Source organism: Agelaius tricolor, unplaced genomic scaffold (assembly GCF_023055355.1).
Source record: "Agelaius tricolor isolate 1412-34295 unplaced genomic scaffold, bAgeTri1.0.p SCAF_9, whole genome shotgun sequence".
Taxonomy (NCBI): domain Eukaryota; kingdom Metazoa; phylum Chordata; class Aves; order Passeriformes; family Icteridae; genus Agelaius; species Agelaius tricolor.
In genome coordinates this window covers 2784752-2808953 of record NW_027269269.1, presented here as the reverse complement: position 1 = coordinate 2808953, position 24202 = coordinate 2784752, and the positions used below count along the sequence as shown (strand labels likewise).

Here is a 24202-nt window from a genome sequence, read left to right as displayed (position 1 = left end):
TCAAGTCAGTGATTCTGGAACTGCAGCACAAGTCTGTGCATACAGTAAATCTTACACCAAATCTAAGGCAAAAAGCCTACATGAGCTATATTGCCTTTACTCTGCTGCTCCGCATGCTCCTGTCATATTCTGGCAGGAGTGGACAACTGCGGTGCCCTGGTAGGAATTGTACAGTGTCTTACAGTGGGAAGGCTGAAGCAAGGCTTTAAGAAGAAAGGTAAAGTGCTTTTTGGAGAAAAAAAGCCTGAATGTGTGCTACACTGATTCAGAGCTCTTAATTTCATTTTTGTAAATGTCATATGTATTTGTTTGTAAATTCCAGATTGTGAGCCATGCCTTTGGTGAAAAGGAACATTGAACCACGGCATCTCTGCCGAGGAGCTCTGCCAGAGGGAATTACAAGTGAACTGGAATGTGTAACAAATAGCACCCTTGCTGCTATCATACGCCAGCTAAGCAGCTTAAGTAAGTATCTGTAACTTCCTGCAAGTATTTGATTCATGATGAAAAGCTTTGAGATGGATTGTTTTAAATTGCAAAAGTATGGTATGGGACATTACCATTTATGTATTGTAATAATATGCTATAATAATAATTGCCTTTATGCTCTTCTATATTTTGAAGTGTATTAAAAAACCCAACCCTCCCTCCACCCCCAAACCCCACTCCAAAAAACAAATTAACAAAAAACCAAACAAGCAGGAAAAAAAAGCCACTACCAAGAAAATCCCCAACCAAAAGACTGGACCATAGAGGAGCAGAAAATTTTCTAAGGTGAGAGAAATTAGTTCAAGAAACAAGACCAGCACTTGAGTTCTACAGGATTGAGCCAGCAAACTCTTCTGCCTCTTGGCATCAAATGACACATTTGACTGAAATTTTAGTCTTTCGTAGTGTGCTAGTATTTCTTAAGCCTTCTCTTTTATATGTGTGTGCTCAATTCATATGAATGAAATTAAGCACATTGAAAGGATGCCATTTGCTGAGCAGGCTACTGTTGAGGCAGGCTACCATCAGCTCTGTACGGAGTAGCCTACACACCACACCTGTCAGGTGACACCACCACTAGCAATTCTGGAAGCATGACTGGAGTGTTTGCAAGATGAACAATATTTTTGATGAAAGGGATAAGAGATGTTTTTCAGACAGTCTTTAACAATCAGCAGCTGTTGTTTGTGCTGATAACGCTGCTCCTAGAAAAGAAATTACTGCTTCATCAGTTGCTTCTCTTTGTAAATGGACGTGGTTTTCAAACTGAGAATCTGTATGGAGCTCAGACTATGGGGCCCACTGGTGTTCAGTTCATGATAATAGGAAAAAGCCTTTGCTTAGAGAAAGAGGACAGGAGACACAGCATTTCCTCTTTGCAGTAGTCAGGGATTTAGGGATTTTTCTGAGCTGGAGGTCCATCTGAATCATCCTATGTAATGAGCATTTGTAAAACTATCATCTGTGGTATTGCTTAGATTTGTTGAAATAGGGACTGCAACTTCTTCTTCATCAATGACCTTTGGCAGAATGTGCCACAATGGAAGTTGACCTGTTTCTTCCTTTTGATACCTTCTCATTCTAGTGTGATGAAAGATAATGAAAGGTGCTTTCATTGTGTGCATTTCCATAATAATTTGTGATTTTGTTAAGTCTTTATCCTGTTCTCCTGGTGATATCTTTTCCAGGTTGAAGTGTCCTGATCTGTAAGTGATCTTTTTGAACAGAAACCATTTTGTATTTCTGATCACTGTTTCGGATTTTTGCTTTGGATATGTAAGGTTAGGGTATGTTGTGGTTTTTTTAAGGTGGAGTGTTGAGGACTTCAGATCATATTCAAAACAGACTTCTGTTTTATCATTATTGCCCTAGGAATTTGTAGAATTTTGATTGTTGCTAAGTGTTGAATGATTATTTTCAGATAAGCTTGCAAGTGATCCTCTGATCTTTCTTGAACAGCAGCTGACGATTTAGTGTCTAATGTTATTTAGAGTTACTTTGTGTTTGCATTGTCATTGAGTTTCATCTTCTGTTTTCTCAGACAGTTGCTTAGTAGTGCCATCCTTAAGTTTCAGAAAGGTGAGAATGGCTAATGTTCTAATTATACTGAAGGAGACCTCATTTTGAATTATAAGACCTCATTTTGGTGTTGTGCTATGATTGTCCAAGTGTGGATAATGCACTTTTTTACTTGTCTGACTTGCTAGGAATGTGTACAGCTTTCATTTATTCAGATTTGGTCTTGGGGCTAATCTGTTTATACAATGTATTTAGATCCACTTAGCAGTTGCTGAGGAACTGCTACTTATATTCATATCCGGCAGTTTTCCCTTAGCGAATTTCTAGGTCATCTGAAGTCTTTGTCGACAGCCCCTAAAGTTTTGGTAGTGTCAAGTTAAAGATCTATGCAAATAAATGATGTGTCCTTAGTCTTAACAGATGAATATGTGGTATTTAACAAGTGAAATGTACCACCATTCTCATGCACAGTCTGAAATACGTCACGTTTGCAGAGGGTTTTTCTGCAGACAGCATTTGCTTTGCCTGTCTTTTGAGCCAACTGGGAGCAAGGAAATGATCACAGAAAATGCTGTCCTGGAGCTGAAGTAGTATGTCCTGCTGACTGCATCAGAGCTGGTTGGTGTTCTCAGAGCTTGTGGCATAGAGCAAGCAAGTTCAGGTCTATCTTGCACTAACACTGGTTTTATAATGTTGCGCTGTGATTTCAGTGTGGATTTTAAAAGCTGGCAGGTCTATACTGTTGCATACAAACTTGGCGTGCTTCTGCCTCTGCTCTTTTTGGGAGATGTGAACAAGTTCCTATCCAAAGGGAATGTACTCTCAGGAGAGCTTTTTCTGTATTATGTTTTCAGATTTGGGTTCATTTCCAACCAGCTGGCTCAGAGCACAGGCAGAGTGAGCAGCAGTCTCTATGAAACTGCACTTTTATGTAAGGCAGAATCTTGTCTAGGGGATTCACCTGCATTTGGGTAGAGAGAATCCTCTGGAGGGGAAGGGCAGGGAGCTATTGCAGCCTGTATCTCTTAAGTAGCATGGAGGAAGTGTAATCTGTGGAGACTTGGAAGACATTTTTTTTCATGCAGAGAACAACATTCACCAACTTGCCTCCTAGTATTTTCTTGGGTAGATTGGCCACTGGCTCAGTTTCACTAGTTTTCATGCAGGCCTGAGCACACTACATCTCTATAGTACCGCTGAACCAGCTGGGTTGGAAAGGTTGCTTTTTTTGCCATTAAGTATCATGCTAGAGGTACTGTGAAAAAGGAGATGGGAATCAAGACCTAGTCAGTAACAGCCTACCACTTTTGCACCTTTAAAAAAAGAGGAGGGTAAAGTATGATTCTAATGTTTCTAGTTAATGCAGTTTCAAATGGGTGGGTAGAATCACTGTCTTCTGTCATTGGAGGGAATGTCAATAGGAAAGACTACATAATTTCTTAGATGGATTTTTAAATTAATGTATAGGTTGGCCACATGTTGGGCAACACCTATTGTTTTTAAATTATTGTCTTACAGTGCCTAGGTCAGGTCTCAAATTGACAGACACATGCTTTTTACCAATTTGTTTCTGTTTTATTGAAGATCTAATTTAAACAATGGCAATGTAGAAAACACATGAAATACTATTTTATTTCTAAAACTTACTGCATCATGTTAATCACAACAGCATGTCCAATACTGCTTTGCAATGGCACTGTTTCCACAGACAGGAGATTGACAGTCTGTCTTTCACATGTTCTGGGCTAGCAAGTGTTGAAAAAAAATCAAGTATTGAAAGAAGTATGCTCCCACTTTGTCTTCTGAAAGATAACTGACAAATATCCATCTCCTTGACTTCTCTAGGGGTAATATGTTTAATCCTAGGATGTGGCAGTCCTCTCTCAGCAGGCTGATTTCAATATATTAACATAAACTAACATCTATTAAATTGATTGAGCTCTGAATACTGGTGGCTGAAGAATGTAATAACTGCTTTATTTAACTGAAGATTTGAAAAGCTTATTTTTTTCCATAGCTTGGAATAACATCTTCATTTGGAGCAACTAAATCAAGTGGAGATTATAAGTAAATTTCAACTAGATGCTGGGAACACTTAGAGAACACTTTTAGTGTGCAGGCAGTTGAACACTGGCATGGGTAGCCCAGAGGAGTTGTGGAGCCTCCATCCTTGCAAGTGTTCAAAACCCAGCTGGTCAGAGTCCCGTCTCATTGTGCTCTGAGCTGGGAATTGGACCAGATGATTTTGAACTTCAACTGTTCTGTGGCTGTGTGTGACTTCTGTTTGGGAGGGAGAGGAGATTAGGAGCAGGTAGATGGCATACCTTTGCTATCCACCTTCCACATATATATATTAAGCAGAGCTTGCATACACTGACATGTCTTTACATTTTGGGTTAGTTATTGGCGGATCTTACACATAGTAATGACAACTATTACTGGTAAAGTCCTTCATTCAGTGGCAATCACTTTTTTTCTTGTGATTCACAGTGTTTTCAGATAATGTTTTGGTCTACTTGTTGTTTCCTCTCCCCTCCCAGGTAAGTGACCAAGAAGAGGCCAGATTGTCCTGTTGATTTCCTAAGTGTGGCCATTTTTTTACACTGAGTTATCATCTCCAGATGTTCACAGAATGGGATCTTAACTGAAATTTTCATTGTATTTTTACTTTTCTTTGTGACGTATTAAGGTTGGTTATTGGACCAATTTAAAATGTCAATAATGGCTGCTTTGGAAGTCCCTGTCATTTAGGTGGTTAATTCATATTCCATATTCTTCCAACTAATTAGTTTTACTTTGCCCCCTTCCATTTCTGCTCTTCAGACTCTTCTTGATGCAGGTTGTTATCAAGATGAACTTAATTCAGAAGCAGGGTTTTAAAGTTTGTTTTTGTTTGAAAAGCATGGTTAAGTGCAGGAGGCAGGACTTTTCTTTCTACAAGGATTTCTTGAGGGGTTTGGGCTGCAGAAATTGTAGAGGGAGACATCTTAAATGAAATATCAGTATCTGGGTAGGCGGGACCATCAGTTCAGTGAGTGGGAGCAATGAGTTTGGGTGGAATCTGAAATTTGTAGGGGAAGTTCTGGGGCAGGCCAGCTATTAAACTGGGGATCCAGAACCACTGATCTGCAGTGGATGAGAGTTGTGGAGTGGGGCACAAAGAGAGTCAAACTGTGGATGACTATGCCTAGTCCTATGAGAGGACTGGGAGAGGAATGGCCGTGCACAATGATCTGTGCATCAGGGAGGGATTTGGTTTGTCATGTGGCACCTTCTGTCCACTGTAGCACTTTCAGGGAAGGGCCTGAGGCTGCAAATCTGTACTAGGCACTGGTGAGGCCACACTTTGAGTATGGTATCCAGTTCTGGGCCCCTCAATTCAGGAAGGACATTGAGGTGCTGGAGTGGATTCAGGGAAGAACAACAAAGATGGTTAAGGGTCTGGAGCACAAGTTGGAGGAGCAGCTGAGGGAGCTGGGAGTGTTTCGCTTGGAGAAAAAGAGGCTGGGGGGGACCTTAATGCTCTCTACAAGTGCCTGAAAGGAAGGCGTAGGCAGGTGGGGGTTGCCCTCTTCTCCCAGGTGACAGGATGAGAGGACAAAGTCTTAAGCTGCTTCAGGAGAGGTTTAGGTTGGACATGAGGAGGAATTTCTTCACAGAAAGTGTGATTAGAAATTGGAATGGGCTGCCCAGGAGATTATGGAGTCACCATCCCTTGGAGGTGTTTAAGGAAAGACTGGATGTTGCACTTGGTGTCATGGTCTAGTTGATGTGATAGTGTTTGAGCATTGGTTGGACTCAATGATCTCAGAGGTCTTTTCCAACCAAATTGATTCTGTGATTTGGTGATCTGCACTGTGAGAGTGACTGAGAATGTAGAGCAGGTGAAAGGGAAGCTGAAAAGGTTGTGCACCAAGTCCAGTGTGGCCATGGGTAAATGTGGTCAGTGGCCTCTGACCCTCTCTCAAATGACTCCAAGGACAGCAACGTTTGCAGTCGGCATTTGTAGAGGTAAGTGGGCTGCTGTTTTTATCTGTTTAACGCTGTTTTGATTTTGATGTTGGCCTGTGCTACTATGAATTGCAAGATTTTAATTTCAAGATCTACTTCAGAAGCTTTTATTGACTGCAGTAACTTCAGGCCTTTTCATCACAGAGACAGGTTTTAATGCTCAGTTGTCTGTCAGTTGGCACTAGCTCAGCTACATAAGGATTAGAATTTGTAAGTCTCCCTGTGTTTTTAAGAAGACTGCTAACCAAGATGTCCAGAAGAATAGACTTCAGGCAGAATTTATGGTATATTTTGACTTTTTTGTACAAATCTGTTACCCTGAATTTTGCTGAATGACAAACTGCGCTGTTCTAATCCTACAGCTACTGTGTTTTATTATACTTCATGATATTGAAGCCATTTGTCTTGTGTTTTGTAAGCCACTAGCAAAGGGATTTCCTTGTCTATTTTCTTACACAGGCAAACATGCTGAAGACATATTTGGTGAATTGTTTAATGAGGCCAACAGCTTCTACATCAGAGCAAATTCCCTCCAAGACAGAATTGATCGCCTTGCTGTCAAAGTCACCCAGCTGGATTCAACAGTGGAAGAGGGTAGGTAATTGCCTGAAAGCATTGAGCCAGAAGTGATGTTGACAAGAGCACAGTATTTAATTGCACAATAACCTCTGTCTTTTCAAAGTAATCCTGTAACGATATTTCATCTTGTTGTCTCAGTAAGGCAAGCTGGGAATAATCACTTTAGCAGAGCAAGTGAAAGTATTCTTGAGTCAAGAAGCCCCTGTAGTAATGGAGCCATTAAACTACCTTTTTCATGAGGAAAACTTTGAGTTCGTGAGTGTAGTAAATCATAAATGAATAAATATAGACCTTACTGGGGGTAAGTCAGAAAACGTTTGGACTGGGAGTCCCTATCAATTTCATAGTAGGATAATCACAAACTACATTAGTACATTAGTCTGTTCTGTGATCATCAAAGATCTTATAATACCCTGTATTTAAACAAGGCACTGTATTTGGATCAACCAGGTGAAAATCTTTAGGGGGTTCTACTCACTAGAAACTGTATTTCCTTTAAAAATATTTCCCGCTTATGAGCTTATTTGGGTAGATAAAGCATTTCTCTGTCTAGCTTTAAAGGCTATTAACGTGCATCTTGGCCTCCATGCTACATGTCTGAGCCAGCTAATGCCTGTACTTCCTGTTTAGATGATTCCTGACATTTACTAAAATGTAAAAAGCTTTTTATATCAGTATAGTCGTGTAATATTGACTCAGTAGTAGTTAATGCTACTTGTGATATATTTAATAGTGCTATTTATATGGCTTATATATTTCATGTGCCATTCAGATTTTTGTAGCTTACATATTTATAGTGCCAATTATTAGTGCCAATATTAAATTCTAGTGTTGATATTTAATAGTGTAATGGTGTAGTATTTAGCCTTCCTTTTTTAGCTGGTTTACTGGTTTTAGCTGGTTACTGTCTGGAAATTATTGTGCGTTGTTATTTTTATGGTTTTAGAACATATGAACTGTTAGGGCGTCCACAGCTTCTCTGGGCAACGGTGATAGTCTATCTCCAAAGAGACCTGATTAAGTGAAAGGTGTCCTTGTCCATGGTAGGGGGATTGGAATGAGATAAGCTGTAAGATACTCTCCAAACCAAACCACTCTGATTTTTTGGTACAAGCACCTGCATTTTACTGTCTTAGGAGTCAACAGCTATCTGGGAACATAAACTGACCTCCTATGGGATCACTATTCTGCTTAGTTTTTGAGGCATATTGTGTTGGTACTATGAGCAAACTAGATGATATTAATATACTGTACTTTTGGAAATGGCAGTTCTCATCTTGGTTTTGCTGGTTTGTTTTTTTTTTCCCCCCCTTTTTTTTTTTAATGCCTCATTAATGTCTCATTAGTGTTATGCAGTAGCACCCAGCTAGTTTTCAGAGTTTGGAGGATAATTAAAAGCAATCTTTTGGAAGTGGAAACTAGTGTATGGACTGAGAATTTAATCAGTGTTTATTTTAAATTGACAGCAGTTGTTACTTACTCTTGCATTGCTAATCATGTTTCATATTAATAAGCTGTATATACAAACTGCTGTCACCTTAGTGTCAGTAGTAAATTTTATTAGCTGTTTCACTGTAGAAGTTGAAGTCTTTATAATAATTCATTGTACTGTCAGAAATAGTATGTTTCTGGATAGCTTTGGCATTTAAGCAAAATGTCAAAGTTGTTTTAAAAAGCCCTTCAGATTTGATTGCATCAGTGATTTCTTATATTCTTAGATATAACTAATACAATGTATATAAAAATATTTTATATATAAAAAACTACAGTTGAAAAAACATTTTAAAATAATTGCGGTAAAGTTTTCAAAAATATATAAATAACTTATTCTAAAAATCTCCAGAAAAACAGTGGGTTTTTTTTGGTTCTTTTGAGTGTCTTCCATCAAACAAGAATGAAACAATTCAGATATATGCATCTAAAAAATCTGTCTGAAAAACCTTTTACTTACAGGCAGATTTAAATATAAAGTAATTTTAGAAATGATGGTTTGATACTTCAGATGATGTGAATGGGGGAACGAGTATTAGACATGAAATATTCTATTTTTAATTTTTTGCTATTTGCAAATGCTATACATTTGCATTGTATAAATTTTTAATTTTTTGCTATTGTAGAAGTTACAGAAGAAACTAAGTAATTTTTGGAGTGAGAAGCAAGACCTCAGCACAGATAACAAAAATAGTTGGGCAGAGAAGTCTGAGCGGGATTTGGTGTCCATCATGACAGACAGTAACAGTGTAAAATTTCATCCCTTGGTCTTTTTTCAGGTCATCAGTATACTACATTTTTGGCCATTACTGTTCATTTGCCTTGTGAAATTTCTCACAGTTAGTCCTTGAGATTCAATAAATTGGATGAATGGGCAAGAAGTATTACATGAAATATCAATGGCAATAAAAGGGGACTAAGCCGGTACATTTTGTTTGCACAAAGTCCTACAGTTTACCCTCTTATAAAACACTTGGATTGAATCCAGACGTGGTCAGTGTCATTGTAGACAACCTAGTGAAGATTTCAACATCCTCTTCAACTCCAGTCTAAAACCTATATTTCAGGGTGCTGAGGGGTAGAAGATGATATCAAGAGCTTACTGTCACTTTTAAATTGTGATTGGCCTTTAACGGGATCTTCTTTAACAATGATTGCTGCATTTCATGAAAACTTGTATTAAGAGTGAAAGAAAGCCTTGATAAAAGTGACAGGAACAATTAAAACCAACTTCAACCTTTCATTTGAAAAGAAAGAATGAAAAGCCTGGTGTCATTTTCCCCGGAGCTGTGTATGTGAAAAGATAAAATGAAAGTACGAGAGTGCAAGTATTTTTCTCTGTAGAAGTAAAGTATAAGTAAAACATAAGAGCAAGGAGTGTTTAGTTATATGGGAAGACATAAGAGTTGAAAGAGAGTAAAATGAGAGGAACTGTGTCTCTCACAGGAGGTTGTTGCAGCTGTAATTTAATTATACTTAGAATGGGCTGGAATATGTGTATAGATAGCACGTACAATTATAAAACACACTGTGTCAGAGGAATACCATACCTTGTGTTTCAGTCTTGAAGCCAGTCTTTCTGCTGTTAGAACTCCAGGATAAAGCTTATAAAAAGGGGAAATGGTTGTACATCTGCATGTGACAGCATTCTTGCATCATTTTCCAAGATACAGTCCACGGTCCCATTATTTTAAGTGATGTTCTGGACTAAGTGAGACTTACATCTGTTTTATTATGGGAATTCTTACGTGCCTTTGTGCCTAGTTATCAGGATTATCCACTGAGGAAAAACCTGTCTTTGTGTTGACATGCTGAAAATATTTCAAATAATTAGTGGAAAAAGGATGTTGTGTATCCACTTTCATTCCTTTCAGACCTATGGTAAATGTATATCTGTTTCTAACAGTATCCTTACAGGACATCAACATGAAAAAAGCATTCAAGAGCTCAACAGTTCAAGACCAGCAGGTAGTTTCAAAGAACAGCATTCCAAACCCGGTGGCTGATATTTATAATCAAAGTGACAAACCACCACCTCTGAATATTCTTTCACCTTATAGGTAAGGAAATATTGATTGTTTACCTTCTTGTACTTTACCCTTTATTTCCTAATCATATGCAAAAAATAATTAGAGCAGAGGGGAAAAGCTATAGTGACTATTGAGATTTGATTTTTCAAGATTGATAAAACTCAATCTGCAATAAATAATTTATTTCTTTTTAAAGAATGGTATAGCACAGCATTTGCAGTATATTTTATTTTTAAGATAAGAAGTTTTAACTGGAATGTGAATGTGTAGGATTTATGACCAAGGGATGTGTTTTTGCTGCTGCTACAGACAGTGGTGGTATTTGTTTATGGACCTCCAGTTAGTAAGGGTTGTTACTGATCAGCTTGAGGCTCGGATGATCATCAAAGGTAAATTTTTTGGATTTAAAGCACACTACTTCATGTATTTTTATCTTTCCTTCTGCTGCTTTTCCAGGGATGATAAGAAAGATGGATTGAAGTTCTACACCGATCCTTCCTATTTTTTTGATCTTTGGAAAGAAAAAATGTTACAGGATACTGAAGATAAGCGAAAAGAAAAGAGGAGACAAAAGGTAAAAGCAGAAACATAATAGCATGTTTGTGTATTACAATTTTATGTGCAGTTGTCCAGGCATAAAGATTCCCAGGTCATACTTAGTTTGTGTGCGTGGGAAGATTGTTCCTCTTGTGTGGCTTAGATTCAGTACATTCCATTTTTATAGCTTATCCTGTCTATTTTAAGAAGGCAGCAAATTGAATTTTAGGAGGGCTGTGGTTATCTTCCAAGATGCTGTTTTGAATCCTTTGCCAATATCTGTTTATTGGTACCCAGAAAAATGCCCCTGTTATGCTCCAGAGAAAGACTGTAATGGGAGAGGAAAGGAGTTGGCATTAGAATGTTTTCCATTCCAGTGTCCCATTTTTTCCATTCTGATTTTACAGGAAAAAATACAGATGCCTTTATAAGAATTTAAAAAATCACTTGAGCATTTCTTTATTCCTATAGAACAATTTCTACAAAACTACTTATATATTTATAAGTTATTTTAGACTTCAACTTAGGCAACACATCCTGCTTATTTCCATCCATGGTATATTTTCTGTAGATTTTAATTGTCTTATTACAGTCTACAAATGCAAATATACTCAATTCCAATCATGTACTATTATAGCCATACATCACAGAAATACCCCTTGATAAATTCAAGCTGAAGTACTATTTGATTTGATTAAATATATGCCAAGTCCAACTAAGAAAGCAGCATAGACTTGAGTCTGCATGGATAAAGTTCAGTTTGTGATGGGAAGAAATCTCAGGTTTAGCTTTCCAGAAGATGATTTTCATGCATTTCATGATCTGTGTCCTTTGGAGAGCAGGATGGTTTGGGTGAGATGTGTCCCAGGTACACCTTGTTCCACAGGTTGCTGAACCAAATGTCCTTTTTCTTTTATTCTTGTCCTTATGGTAGCAGTAACCAGGAATGAATCCAGAGCATTTATTAACAATTTGATAGCTGAACTTAAATTTTCGACTTGTTAAATGAGAATTCTTTGCTCAGTTTGTGCTCTACAGATGCACAAAACTTGATAGTTGTTGAGAAACTGTGCAGGTGAAATAAATGTTTATTGTTTAACAAAGTACAAGCTAGACACCTAAATGCCATCCTACTCAGCTGACCAAATACAGCTAATTTTTAGCCTCAATTTTTTAGGTGCTCAGTGAAATCTGAGAGTAGTTCCTGCACCAGAGAATCAGTTTTTCAGTATTATTTTGATAATTTGCCCTAAGTGCTCATGCTGTTGCAGCAGGAGGTTCATAAACTGTTTAATTTTCTTCCCTCAAATATCATGCTTTTTGTTTCTGTATACAGTTTAATTGAAAATATCTGACAGGCTTCCTCTGATTTGACTCTTTCAGGCAAACTTTTTCTGAAGAAAAATGTAATTTTAATTCTTTAAGTTTAAAATCTGTGTAGTCTATTTTTTTTTCTACTTTCTGTAGATCAGTGTCTGAGAGTTCAGTGTAGTTTTGACTTGGTACGTACCAGTGATACTCTAAATTGAATGGCTGTAGGTAGGGCAGTTGTGACTAAACAAAGGATAAACGGTTAGAATTTCCTCTTTATTGTGCTGGCTTTTTATCTGGGAATAATTAGCTATTCAAGCAATTAAAAATTTCTAAATTTGGAACGCTTATATTTCAGAAATCATTCCTGATGACTTGTGTTTTGATAGGATTTTATGAATTTGTGGTGAGGAAAATACTCTAGGCTTGCGCTTCCAGTTTTTTGAAAGTATTGCAAATACTTGCTGAAGCTGCTTTTTATTACTAGCTCTTAATTCTTTATTCAGATGCTTGAAATATCATTTGCTAATTCTTGATGCAAATATCAAACTTACAATTAACTCAACCCTATTTGAAGGCTCTAATATGTTTTGTGTTCGCTGAAATAATTTGCTGCCAACATGAATGACTTGTTTTCTGGCCTAATCTACAGCACCCACTTGTCTGCCACAGCTTCTATTACAGCTAGTTAAAAAAAAAGTAACTCCTCTTAATATTGCTTTAATTTTCTGAGAAATATTTCCAGCTGTAATTATCTAGAAAGTCTTTAGCTTCCCTACAACTCTGTCATCTTTGCCCTGGGTTGTAAAGCTAGAGCTGTCACCATTGTCAAGGGACTGAAACTGCTACTGAAACAACTTAAAACTACTCTTAGAGGTACATGCAGCTTTGTCAGCTGCTAGCAATAGGGCTGCACCCCCTGTTTTGGAAGACATTTAATGTTTTAGAGATGTATTGATATAATATTTAATCAAAATATCACTGCCAGTAGGGTTTAGTACTGCTTGAGTAAAAATGATTCAAGTGTATTTATTCATTAGCATGCTTACAGAGGCTCATCTGGAACAACCTGTCCAGCTGAAATCTGATCCAATTAAAACCAGCTAAGCTTTGTGCTTATTTTTTGTTGTTTATGCATCCACATGTATAAACATTTTTTAAACTTTTTAAACTTTTAAAAACTTTTTATAAACTTTTGTTTTTCATAAAAAAACTAAACTTCTAAATAATAAGCAGTAACTGTAAGCAGCCAAGTAAGCACTCATGATTGTGCAGGAATTGTATCAAAATGATTGTCTTCCTAGTAGCATCATATATTGGTCAAAAGGTGAATATTTATTTTACTTAGAATCTTGCAAGTAATATATAGTTGTGACCCCCAGATGACAAATTGCTGTTCTGAAAGAAGACAAAACAAAGTGTTTTCAGTGAAAATGCTTACTTGATCTTTCTTCTGAAATATAACATGACTCAGGAACGAGGATAAAAGTCGAAAATTAAAAATCCTGAAGTATTTACAGCAAATAATTGAAAAAGACAGATGAAAAGCTTTTAATAAGCATATATTCAACCATGGCAATTAGCAAAACTATATATATTTAAAATAAAGCATGACTAAATCTGTGTCCTTTCTTCTCCAAATCCTCTGTTGGCAGAATTTGATGTGAAAAAGTGGTTATCAGACATAAAAAGGGTGTGATTCGAAAAAGTTTGTGGAGGAAAAATATTTTGGGAGAACTGATTAAGAACCAAAATGATCATCATTATTAAACATAAATCAGACCAAAAATCTGTTTACTGTAGAAATATGCAGGAGTTGTCAAAACGTTTGGGTGTTGAACTTCAAGAAGTCTTTTCTGACATTCTGAATGGTAGGAGGGTCAGCAGGTCCCTCATGCAAATATGCATGAATGAGCAAGAGATCCAAAACAAGGACAAGGAAGCTATTTGTTAGATTTTGTTAGTTATGTAATGCCAAACACATTATTTCAGAATTATTTACTCAGTGCTCTTTGACAGTTGGAGTAAAAAACCTGTGTTTATCTGTGATGGGCTTTTTGTTAAACTGGCTTTCCAACTATTATCCCTTATTTTGTGGGTCTAGATTCCCCAGTAAAAGCCTTGCCTACCAGATTTGACCAAGCTCTTCTCTCAGTATAACTCACTGACTGCATTCTCAGTACAGCAATATAATTATTTTCTGAGAAACTATTTTTCTAGCAGCCAAAAGCCTAACACCATGTATTCTAAGATGTAGGATCTAGAGCTGATTGAAAAAAAGACCCCTATGCTCTCATGAATACTGAGAAAAGGAGTAGCAGACCCTTCTCTGTCTGAATTGAGCAATCTTGTTCATTTTTTGTGCAGAAGCACCAGTATGAGTTTTATATTCATACTGAGTAGTCAGAAGTAGGTGAGTACAACATTTCCAAGGTGTGAAAGCATTAGGTGCCAATATTAGGAAATCTTGCTATCAGTGAGGTAAAGATAAATAGGTATAATAAACACTGACATTGGTTGAGCCTGATGTGATATTTATTGAAAGATAAAAGCAGCCAAGTTTGTCATGAACCTATCAAGCTGTAATATACTGCTGGCCTGAGTATTGCTGACTCACTGCAGAGAGAATTAGTGTAATTCATTTTTATATCAATGGTGAGAAGAAACTAGGAAGAATTTTGGTAGTTAATTAGATCTAAGAAGGCAGAGGAAGTTAAAACAAACAAAAATCATTTCACATAGCCTATGGAATAGGAAAGTGTGTCCAGTTTCTCCATACTTCCCCTGGCCCAGTTCATTGTGACCATAATGAATAACCAGAATAGCCCTGAGCTTATTTTACATTCTCAGAAGTTTGATTTTTGGGAGACGAAAATTACAAGTGCTTCAGGGTGGTGTAAATAAAAGACCAGAAGTGATGTCAGAAGAAGTTCAACTTTCTGGCTTTTAAAATTGGTCTCATTTCTGTATTAGGAAAACCAGGAGATTGACATCACAGTAGCGCATGCATCCTTACAGATCAAAAGTCCTGCTACTAATGAGGATATTTTAGTGCAGAGGAATTTTTTGAAGACTTGGCTTCATCTGTAAATCTGGTCTTATTTTCATGCACTCTAACTGCATTTTAACCAGCTTTTTTCCTTTCCTTTTTTCTCTCTCTTTGCATGCTTTATTTCTTTTGTTTGGACATTAGGAGCAAAAGCGTATAGATGGCACCACCCGTGAGGTGAAAAAGGTTAGAAAAGCCAGGAACAGACGCCAGGAGTGGAATATGATGGCATATGACAAAGAGCTTAGACCTGACAACAGGTTGTCTCAAAGTGTGTACCATGGAGCATCTTCCGAGGGATCACTGTCCCCAGATACTAGGTCTGTTTACAGCAAAGCTGTTTCTTATACCACAGTTGTATGTTCAGCAATACTGAGTAGAATTAGGTGTTTTTACAGGATGGGAATAGTTAGACAAAACATACAATGCGTGTTTAAAACATTCTTTTCAAATTTACTTTTAAGCGTAAATGGCATAACAGATTCTGTAATGATTGTTTTCTTCCTCAGCTTCACATGAGCATTTTGTCATCTTAATGCTATGTACTGCAGAGAAAGAAGTGTTTGCTGTATGCTTTGTATTTCATCTTCAGTAGCTGTAGTTACAAAGCATTTAAGCCTCTACTAGATAATGTCAGTAGCTCTTCCTTAGTGTCTAGTCTGTTGTTTGGTGCCCTGCTGGTAGCTTAATAAATATTTTTCTGTGATCTACTCAGTCAAGAATACTTTTGCCTGGAAGGAATACTTCGGTGGGAGAAGAGTTCAGCTTTTTGATGTTATATTAGTCTAAAAACCAAGCTACGAAACCAGATGAGATGTTACTGCTTGAAATAACAAAAATCTCTGCTTAGAGATAACACAGCAGAATTCATCTTCATTGACTGAGATTCTTTTTGAGCTCTGTGGGAGTTACCTGATGTGCAATGAAGTTTTAGTTTTTGCACAAGCTGGTCTCACCAGAGGATTTTCCCACTTACTTTATTTCCTTTGTCTGTTGTGATTAAGTACAAGCAATAAGCATTGAAATAAATAGGGTCCACTGGAAAAAGTGTTTAAATTGGTGAATGGCTAGGTTGAGGAGGCAGCTACCACTGCAAGAGTGTGGAATGATACCTTTAGTCCATTTTCCAGTGGAGATTAATTTAAAAGAAAATGATCTGCTCAGAACTTTGCAATGTTGTGGTCTTTGTGAAAAGTAATGAACTTGTAATTGAAACATAGTATTTGATATTGCTATTGGTCTTTCAGTTATGTATTCAGACTCCCTCACTGTCTAAAAACTGTTGTTTGTTTTTTTTTATTTTACAGTTTCTAATGCAAAACTTTGTCGCCTGTTAGTTTTAATGAAACGCTGTAGACTGACAAAGCTTTACATAGGTTGATCTAGCAAAAGCTGTGGATTTTTTCATCAGAACTTCTGTTTCATACCTTTTGAGTATTTTTTTTCAGATTTAACACCTTGCTTCCAGGATTCCTGAGTTTAAATTATCATATTGAAGTTATTTGTTTTTATCTCCCAGCAATGTCAACATGTATTTGGTTGTTTGCAGATATGTGGTATTTGCAATCTGTGGGATTTTTTAAAGTCGAAATTGTAGGATGCATCTGTTTTGATGTTGTTTGTGTGACAGATACCTTGTACTTACGTATGGCTTTTATATTTTATAAATTAAGGACTATTTTACATTTCAGTGAATCGAATATCTGAGATTGAATCCTGAAATCTGTTTTACATCCATGGAGCATTAATTCTGAGAATGTGAGATGGAGAGAGGGCTTTCTATTTTTTCACCTTGGAGTAGTATTATAAAAAAATCCATACGTATAGAAATATGTAGTGGTTTGAGAGACCTTTTCATGCTGCCAGCTACTGCATGAGCAGTGTTCTGTAAGTCAGATCCCAAATAAGTGTATTTGGTTATACTGTCTTTTTTTTTCCTAGTGCTAAAGTAAAAAAAATTGGTCACATATCTTCTCGTTTGGTACTTGTAAGACTTAAGCATTAAATGTTGACATCCCGGTGTTTGGACTGTGGCAATTTACAATGTATTTGTTATACTTATTGTACTTTAGAGAGAGAAACACAAGCTGAATCCAAACAGAAACCAGCAAATTAATGTGAGAAAAGTAAGAACAAGAAAAGAAGAGTGGGAGAGAAGGAAAATGGGCATTGAGTTCATGAGTGACGCAAAGAAAATGGAACAGGCAGGAAGCATGAAAGAGGACAAAATGCCCAAAGGGTTTGTTATTTTGTTTTGCTCAAAGCCCTGGCTTTTTGTTGCTTACCTTGCTTCCAGTCTCACAGATAAGTGCATCAGTTCACTGTGTTCACTAAAAGCCAGGCTGCACCATTGTTCATTACTAAAACAAGTCTTCACAGTAATGGGATGAAAAGATCCTTTTGCTCCCTCTCTTGGGCTTATTTGACAGAACATCCTAGACTTTGTATCTTTATGAACTCTCTGCTCAACTAATACTTACATTTCCCAGTTTCTTTAAGCCTTTCCAACAAAATTAATTGTGCAAACAAAATAGAAAGCGTTTTCTAACTTTCAAAATTGGTTTTCTCTGCATCAGTAAAGTATGTTCTTCTGCATAATTGCAAGTGCTTGTAGTATTGCTTTTCTTTTTCTGCTGCCACTGTTAACTTGAGGCAGGCTGGTAAGTATTGCCATTTCAAACAAGGGACTGTCAAAATCATTGACAAAAACCATAAGCTTCATTATGGCTACTAAAATTCTTGTGCTTTCTGTGGACCTAAAGGGAGTGATAACTGATAAATCGGGGAATCCTCTTGCAAGACAAATAACGCTGATTGTATTCTTTTTTGCTTGTTTTGTCAGTTATTTAGGTAATGCCCTGTTGCACTCACATAATCTGTTCTTCTGCATCAATTTACTTTAATTTTAGGTCCCATGCATCCGATGTTACAGATTATTCTTATCCTGCTACTCCGAATCATTCCCTCCATCAGCAGATAGCAATGCCTTCCTATGGAGCAGGAGATGGTCCACAGTACATGGCAGCATCCCAAAGCCACGAGCATGAATACAGACCGCCCTCCACCACTGTACGACATGCCACTTTAAACAGACCTCAGCAACCACCTCCACCTCCACCCCAGCCTTCAGATGGCCAGCACAGCTCAGTACCTGTGGTACCAGCAGAATATGGGTAAGTCTGATTTACTCTAGTGGATTCTTGGCAAAACCAGAGGAATGCATGTTTTCCGTAACCATCGTAACGTGTAATACATCAAAGAAAAAGACCCCAAATATATTAGTTACCTCCTTGGGGAGGAGAGAAGAAAATTGGTATAATTTCGATGTATGAACTGAATTTAAGTGAAGAAATAGTGAAAGCAGAAATAACCACGTTTGTATTAAATGAAGTGTATATTGGTGAAGTCAGTATGATTGTAAAATATTAAGGGTGCCTAATATAATATTGAAGAAGGGATAATTTTCCTCTAAAGTGGAAAGTAGTTACAGGATAATTTGGATAAGATGTTAAACTTCAGGAAATGTGCAGAAAGAGTATTGTTGATTGTGATTAATCTGGCAGTGTTTGTTGCATCCCTGAAATCCCTGAAAGGCCTTTTTAGAGAAGCTTGCAATGGAATTGGGAGGGGTCTCCTCAGACACAAATTCCATACTGCCACAGGAGGAATGCCACTTTTTAATTCAAGACAGAGATTTATCAAATGCCTGTGTAGATATTTTGCCTGAATGCATTCTGAAGGAAGGCTTGCTCCAGAGTTCTGGTTCTCCTGTAGCAAGAAAACATCTGTTTTCTAATACGTCTGTGTCTCTGTGTCTGTTCTTTTGTGTAAATAGCTTAAACTTTCAAGTTGTAACCCCAGGAAGTTGTAGTCATTCTTGCCTGTGTTGTTTTTTACTATGCAAGCCAAGGTTTGTCATCCTTGCTTGATGCATCCTGGGATAGCCCTTGCCTGATTCATGGCTATTGTGCTGCAGATGACTCAGTTAGGAGGGACTGCTCCAGCCTGCCCTTTCTCTGTTGTTTCCAGTGTGTAAGACATCACTGTGCTTAGCCCTCAGGTCCATGACCATTGTTGGGATGTTGCAGTTGTCATACACTGGCATGTGTCACTCAATGTCATCAGTCTCTTTGCTTCAGTTCCTGTCTCCTGTACCTAGTTCTTTACCTACTTCACAACTCTTATAAATTCTCTATTTTTTTCTGATTAAGATTTCTTTCAATGACATTTTAACAAAGAAATGAGCTCTTCCCTGTACCTCTTATTTTAAAAATCGATCAAATGTATCAATTTAATTAAATGGTATTTAAACTGATAAATTTGACTGAAGAAGCACATGACATACATTTACCTTTGGGTAAATCTTTCCTTTTGTTCTTTCCCTTGTTCTCCATGTCTGTGTCCTCTGTTACCTCTTGACCTTCTGTGGAATTGAAGGGTGTAGTCTGCAGTTTTCTTGGTCCCTTCTTCTTCAATGACTTTGCACTGTGCAGTCCCACAGAGTAGATGTTTAATAAGAAATGCAGCTTCATACTTAAATGGGCAGGAGAACTAAGATAAAGAAGCTCAATTTGTAGAGTGCTGAAAGGACATTGCTTTTAACTTCAATATTTGTCTTAAATCTCAATATATCAGCAATATTTGACAATTCTTACATGTATAATCACTTGCATAATTAAGTCACCAGTTTAAATTGCTTTTGTTTTTTGTTTTATGTGCGGTTGGATGAGTGCAGTTTAAAGGGTGATAATTTTGTAAGTTCTAACTTTGAATGCAGTAAATGTTTTTGTTCTGTTTTATATAGGATGCTCCCAGCTCAGATGGTGGATTATTACAATCCTACAGGTCCTCCCCCTCCTCCTCCCCCTCCTATGATTCCTTCAGCACAAACTGCATTTGTTAGTCCTCTTCAGCTTCCCGTGCCACCTTCCCATTCCGGACTGGTGACTGGCTCTACATATGCAGCTACTCATCCTCCTCCTGCTGGTGGGCTTGTTGTCACTGCTCCTCCTCCTCCCGGCCCACCTCCTCCCCCTCCAGGCCCTCCTGCTGCAGGTGCATCCCTCTCTTCCTCCCCCATGCATGTACCTCCGGCGTCGGAGGCAAAGCAGGCACCGATGAGCGATGCACGGAGCGATCTGCTGGCTGCCATCAGGATGGGTAAGTGCACACTGGGTTTTAGGTACTCCTTTTTTTCCAGTGGGAGCACAGTGTTTTCCACTGAAATGAGTTTATGGCTTCTTTTCCCAGCTGGGAAGATTTCATTAACCACAGGTACCACACACCTGTTCTGACATTTGTCAGCCATGAGGTTGGAGCATTTTCTAGCACCTAAAACTACACAGCTTTGTCAAGCATGTTCTAGTGTTTGTGTGGACATAATCTAATGAACACAGCACTTGTTGTTCATTATGTGAAGTGCCAGTACGTGTAATGGATTTTTGCTTCTGTTCAGAAGAACTGAATTACCCAATACCAGGCCTCGGCCCACTGATTTTTTTAACCAGTGACTTACAGCTCTTCCTGACCTCACTTACAATATGGAGCTGTAGTCCAACAGTATTTCCAAATACAGATCAAAATGACCTGTACAGTCTTGAATATTTAGCTTCAACACATTGTTGACAGTTTTAGAAGTCCGGAAGTATTCAGTCTCTGAGAATTATTTCCCAGCTGCCTTTTTTGTCTTTCCCTCTTCCTTGCTCAAGGAGGCTCTCTTCTCTCAATGCTTGCTTTCTTTTTTTCCTGAGTATTTTCTAAGATACAACAAACTCACCAACAACAGTGTCAAATACGAAATCTCTTGCCTGGAAAGCTTTGCCTGAGGGTGATTGTCTCTGCAGGAATTCAGCTGAAGAAGGTGCAGGAGCAGCGTGAGCAGGAGGCGAAGCGCGAGCCCGTTGGCAATGACGTGGCCACCATCCTGTCGCGGCGCATCGCCGTGGAGTACAGCGACTCCGACGACGACTCCGAGTTTGATGAGAACGACTGGTCAGACTGAACGTGGCCCCAAGCCTGCTGGCAACTGCATTAAATACTTGGCTTCAGTGATTGCTTTGTTAGCAAGGTGTAAAGCAGGACGTTGACATGTATTAAGGCTAGTGAGGGAAGTGCTAAAATTGAATTGGTATTATTCAGAATGCTGTAGCTTAGCAACTCTGGTAATAATGATGTGATTATGCTTATGCAGATCAGAAACTTGTCTTACTTTCAGTATTTACTGCATAATACTTAAGTGCCACTAAATGTAGCAACTCTTGTGCTGCGTGCAAAATATGATGCAGTTGTTGCACTGTTACAGAACCAGCATTTTATTTTACTTTCCTGTTCTTGAAGGGATAAAATATATTTTTTTGACTTTACATCTTATTCTTTTAATTATGTAAGCAACTTAGATACTTGTGAATTGGTCTGGTTGTTAGTCTTTGAGGGCAGCTAACTGTATGGCTGAGTGAAGTGTTGAGTTCCATAAATGTAACTTTTAGCTTTTTTTATTAGGTACTAATTATGCCCCCCTTAGTCTATTTTTAACCACTTCCGGGCTTAAGTTTTTATGCATACAGAATTGATTTTATACTATCTTCCTTTTTATCTTAAAAATGTAGCAGATGTTGAAATGTATACTTTGAAGAATGACCCCACATGATCCAAAAAGAACATTTGGTGAGCAGACAGATATGTCTGTAACAGTACCAGCTCTAAGTTGCCAGCTGCTTGTTGGGAAGAGTGTTGGGAGGGTCTCTACTGGGTAGTAGATGCATGTCTGTGTTATAAATGGAAATGAAAATACCTGTAGAACTTTCCAGTCTTAATATAAGATCAGCTGGATGCAGGATAGTCCTGATGGAAACCCTGTGGCTGTTGCAGTGCAGAAATGCTACTGTTATTGCTAAAGATTGGAAGAGTCTAGATCTAGCAATCAGATACATTTCACAAGTATTAAACTTGGTCTTTATGCCTGTAGGTATAAACGTGTGTAAATAAGTTCTGTTGTTGTTGATTTGTACGTGTGTAGTTGTGTAGCACATTGACTCAGAACTCTTACTTTGAATGTATTTCTTTCCCAGTACATCCCATGGATAAAACAAGGGCAGTTAGAGCAGTTTTGATGGCTGTTGAGGTACTGTGCCATATATACATATACACTCACTTTCTTGGTCCTTTCCTAGGCATAGTTGCTGCCATAAAGCCTGCTTTGACTGTCTTTGTTTTCCTTGTTTTCCATTTTTTATCAGCCGTACAGTATTAAAATGGTTTGTTTTGTCTTGGGTTTTTTTGTTTTTGTTTTTTTGGGTTTTTTTCTGGGCCAAGAGTCAGGCTGCTGCTCTGCCTAATGAGGCTTTTAAATTTTATTCATAGCAGGGGAAGGTTTCTTTCCTTACCAGATTACAGTTTTAATCTTTGTAACAGAAGTCTCTGTAATTCCAGGTCTAACATTTGGTAAACCTCCTTTGTTCTGTGAGGCACCCCCATCTGTTAAAAGAAGTATGTAAAATAAAAAGAGAAATGGAAGGTGATTATCTAACCTGTGTTTACACCATTAACAGTTTTAGTCCTGAGAATGTAACAGTCTAACATGATGTTTGCATGCAAACTGTTGGCTACTGCATTGCTGTTTAATCTGCATATGATTTTGCAATCTGTGGTGGCTGCCTTTATGGTAGAGGGATAACATGCTGCCTCAGGGCTGGTGTTAGAATTTATCACACAAAGTATGACAAAGTATGACCAATCTCTGCATAGTGGTGAGCAACCACAGCTCTTGTAAACCAGGGGCAGCTGAAGGTACTTGGTGATCTCTGTCCCAGTTGGAGCTGGTTTTGTCTTTGCCTTAAAATGCAGAGCTGAAGTGTGCTTTATTTTGTGTCCTGGAGTCTGAGGTCTGTGTGTCCACCAGGGAGGACAGAATTTGGGCTGTAGCCTGATGGTGGCTTTCATCACTGTGTGGGACATGGCTTGTCCTTACCATCACAGTGTGCTTGCACAGTGGCCTGCAAAATGATTCTTTGGAGAGGTAGCTGAAGGTGCAACTGGGACCTCAGTGTTACATCACTGCATAGGTGGTGAGAGCACTCTTGATGTTCTTTTGATACATGCTGAAATTAAATGTCTCAGCAGAAAATTCTTTCCAATCTATTGAAATTTGATATGACAGAAGATATATTTTATGAGCACAGAAGTTGGGTGTGTCTGAAATTTTGTAATTTGTGCTTATTTTAAATAATAAGCATTAAACAAGCAATCAGTTGTGACCAGTGAAGATAGTGTAGATTTTTCAGTCATAGTAGCCAATCTGTTTTTCTGAACCTGCAATGTTGTCAATTTTCCTTTTGGTATTTTATGGACAAAATGTGAATTGAATTTAGTGATGTAAACACTATTCTAGGCTGTTTTTATCAGTTTTATCATACTTCGGGTTGTGCATAAGTAACAAATATGAATAAAATCTCACTTTTGAGCCTGTGTTTCTTTCCTTAGATTAGTAAGATTTTGCTGTTAATCTTTATTTTAACTTACCAATAACAGAAGGGAAAACGTAAGACTTCCAAATGCTACCTCTGATCCCAAGGCATGATGTTCCTGGGATGAAGGATGGAGTCTACAAAACCAGATTCCCTTGAGGTACTGCTGCTCCTGCTAACATCCATACTTGGTTCTTTTGCAGCCTTGATTCAAGCTCCAAGTTCCTGGCTGGTCTAAGCAGGTATGAATTTCCCTACAGGTAGCTTTAGGGATTTTTTTTTCCAGTGAAATGTGTTAAATGGCAGCTTTGCTTCCAGAGGGAACAAGGCAGAAAATACAAGTTACATCAGCAAATCTTCTTGCCCACTTTTTTAATAAGAAGTTGTGTTTGTAGGTTTGTGACAACCAGCACAATACTTTAAAATGCAAACCCAAGTAGGCCTACTAGAAAAATACTTTAAATTTAATCTTTTAATTGTAATCAGATTAAAGACAGGAGAGGCTTTTCATCCTACTGGGAAGAACTTACATAAACCAATTGTATAATTTAGTAGGTTAATTGTAAATTAAACAGATTTGTTTATGCATCTTAGACACGGTTGTTTCTTGGGAAAATAAATCAATCTTTATTCTGTTCAACTGAAAACCCCAGTCCCTTTGGCTCGCAGTTCTTACTTCTCTCAAATTTTCCACTTTTTGATTTGAACTTAATTCAAATAATTTA

The 24202-nt window shown here is 37.9% G+C and overlaps 1 protein-coding gene across 2 annotated transcripts in view; it reads left to right on the top strand.

Moving 5' to 3' along the window:
- Positions 1 to 23473, top strand: part of WASF3 (WASP family member 3) — a 65412-nt gene extending 41939 nt beyond the window's left edge. The window contains exons 3-10 of one of the 2 annotated variants that reach the window (XM_071434028.1): positions 323 to 465; positions 6478 to 6612; positions 9995 to 10148; positions 10575 to 10692; positions 17088 to 17254; positions 17925 to 18188; positions 19820 to 20175; positions 20859 to 23473. In XM_071434028.1, coding sequence (XP_071290129.1) covers positions 333 to 465; positions 6478 to 6612; positions 9995 to 10148; positions 10575 to 10692; positions 17088 to 17254; positions 17925 to 18188; positions 19820 to 20175; positions 20859 to 21016 — 1485 coding nt within the window. In that variant the 5' untranslated portion in view covers positions 323 to 332 and the 3' untranslated portion in view covers positions 21017 to 23473. Of the gene's footprint in view, positions 1 to 322; positions 466 to 6477; positions 6613 to 9994; positions 10149 to 10574; positions 10693 to 15159; positions 15336 to 17087; positions 17255 to 17924; positions 18189 to 19819; positions 20176 to 20858 lie in introns of both variants that reach the window. The other variant, XM_071434027.1, reaches the window with a different exon arrangement.
- The last annotated feature ends 729 nt before the right edge of the window (positions 23474 to 24202 follow it).